A 2601-nucleotide genomic window follows, 5' to 3' on the forward strand; every position below is an offset into this window, starting at 1 on the left:
ACAGATTGCTCTCGGGTGGGACCGGTCAGGCTGGCACCCCTTAGGGGTCCACGTGGAGGGAACCTAAAACATCCTCAGCTTCACCCTCTCTTTCCACTGGTTTCTGTCTGACCCTGGCTTCTGTCTTGCAGAGGCTGCAGGGCAATGAGACCCAGCTGCCTTCAGCCTGGGAGGATTCAGAAGATTGGCTTTTTACACACAATTTAAAGTCTATGAAACTCACCTTGGCTGACCTGATAAGCCAGGGCACAGCCATGCTGTAAGTCTAAAGCCATTCCCCTCTCCCCCCAAGTCTGCAAGACACGTCCATCCCCCTGAGACCAAGAGACCCTTTCATAAAACTTTTCTTCTTCAGGAAGGAGGGTAGCAATGTCACGAGGAAAATGCACGTCTCCGCCCAGACCATCCACCAATTCGAATCCAAGCTTTCTGAGTAAGTATGTTTTTCAGTGTCTTCCCAACAGCCCAAGAGCTCAAGAAGTACCTGGTTTCGGCAGCCTGAAAATGACTTTGTTCAAACGACAGTCTCTGTGGGACCTTGGGCAGGCTTCTTCCCGCTTCTAGCCCCAATTTCCTGTTTTTGCAAATAGAGAGGTCAGACCATATCAGTTTTTCTCAGCCTTTTAAAATCCATGGTCCCTTTGGATGAACACATAAAACCTCACAGCCTCGTCTGCTGTGTAACGGTTAAGAGTGACCACTTTCGATGACAGATTGATTGGGTTCATACTTTTACAGATGTATGTCAAAAATATTCAGCCTCCCCACTTCCAAACCAGATTTTTTTTTAAAGCTTCTCTTTGGTTTATTTATTTGGCCACACCAAGAGGCTTGTGGGATCCAAGTTCCCCAACCAGGGATAGAACCCGGGCCCTTGGCAGTGAAAGCGAGGGGTCCTGACTACTGGACCGCCAGGGAATTCCCCCAAACCAGATTTTGACAGCACCATCCATCCCCGGTGTAGCAATCTATGGGCCATGATTACTGCTTACCTGAGGTTTCTTAAAAGGTTAGAATAATAATTAATAGCCAAAATTTCTTTTTTAAAAAAAATTTATTTATTTATTTATCTTTGGCTGTGTTGGGTCTTCGTTTCTGTGTGAGGGCTTTCTCTAGTTGTGGCAAGCGGGGGCCACTCTTCATCATGGTGCGCGGGCCTCTCACTATCGTGGCCTCTCTTGTTGCGGAGCACAGGCTCCAGACGTGCAGGCTCAGCAGTTGTGGCTCACGGGCCAGTTGCTCCGCGGCATGTGGGATCTTCCCAGACCAGGACTCGAACCCGTGTCCTCTACATTGGCAGGCAGATTCTCAACCACTGCGCCACCAGCGAAGCCCAATAGCCAACATTTCTTTTTTTTTTTTTTTAATCGTAATTCCTTAGTACTTTTTTTTTTTTCTTTTTTTTCTTTTTCAACATTTCTTAATGTGTCAGAAATTCTGCTAAGGGCTGCACACATTATCTTATTTAATCCTCACAACAACTCAGAATATAGTGTTACTCTCAAGACAGTTAACCAAAAGTCAATTACTAAATAACCAATTTGCCAAATTTATCAAAACATTTTAACTGTAACTTTTATAGCAAATTTTATTGGGTTGGAAGGTTAAACAGATTTTAAAGATTTCTGCAAGATTTTGGTTGATTGGTTTTAATTGTGAATCCAGCAATTTAAGGAATGTTTCAGGTCTCTTCAGTTAATTGGTCATTTGGCAAATTGATTTTCAGAGAATTGGTTTTCAGTAAACTAACTTTTGGCAAATTGACTTGGATAAAGTCTTATTATCTTCATGGTGGAGCTGATGAAGCTGTGGAGTTCACCACACTTGTCCAAGGTCACACAGCTAGTAAACAGCAGAGCTGGGTCTCAAAGACAAGCTCGTCTCATTACCTGCCCACGCCCTTACCTGCACCCACACTCATGCATGCCTTATGACTCTGCCCACTGCCCCATGCCCGTGAGTTTATATCCAAAGGCCTTCCCTGCCCTTCTCTGGGCCCCCAAATCCCACCTGCCTCAGTGAGGGCAATTCAGTTAAATGCACGTGGCTGAGTCCTTAACTTGAGTGCCTGTTACAGGCTGGTCTCCAGACAGCCAATGGAATAGTTTGCAATAAGGGAAACTCAAGCAATTCCCCTGGCCACTTACTATTCAAAAACTAAGTTTTTTGTTCATCAATCCACTGAGAAACTGCTGCTGAGTTGCCTCACTTGTGCATTTATGATCATGTCCAGGTGACTAGGACGTCTCACCTGAGAAGACACAGATTTGAGAAGAACAAGAATGTTCTTCCACCTTCCATGAGAACGCCCCCCCACCCTCCATAGACTGGCCCTCCCTCGAAGCCCACCTCGTTCCACCAAACCACAGCCGTTTATAATGAACATTGCATCAGCAAAAGGACCCCACACACACTTGATCCCTTTCACAAAATCCCCTCTATCCTTTATCCCAGAAAACAAAGACCTTCAGTTTTCTCTTTGCTAGATTTTGCCTTATATTCTCCCAATGCCTTAGACACGTTAAAAGAAAGAAAGTCCCGGGCTTCCCTGGTGGCGCAGTGGTTGAGAGTCCGCCTGCCGATGCAGGGGACACGGGTTCG

At 45.7% G+C, this 2601-nt stretch overlaps 1 protein-coding gene across 1 annotated transcript in view; it reads left to right on the top strand.

The window, feature by feature from the left end:
• Positions 1–207: 207 nt before the first annotated feature.
• Positions 208–2601, top strand: part of VWA3A (von Willebrand factor A domain containing 3A) — a 41352-nt gene continuing 38958 nt past the window's right edge. Inside the window, exons 1-2 of the mRNA XM_024123614.2 lie at positions 208–259; positions 356–433. Coding sequence (XP_023979382.2) covers positions 213–259; positions 356–433 — 125 coding nt within the window. The 5' untranslated portion in view covers positions 208–212. The remainder of the gene's footprint in view (positions 260–355; positions 434–2601) is intronic.

The sequence above is a fragment of the Physeter macrocephalus genome, chromosome 14 (genome assembly GCF_002837175.3).
Source record: "Physeter macrocephalus isolate SW-GA chromosome 14, ASM283717v5, whole genome shotgun sequence".
Classification (NCBI taxonomy): domain Eukaryota; kingdom Metazoa; phylum Chordata; class Mammalia; order Artiodactyla; family Physeteridae; genus Physeter; species Physeter macrocephalus.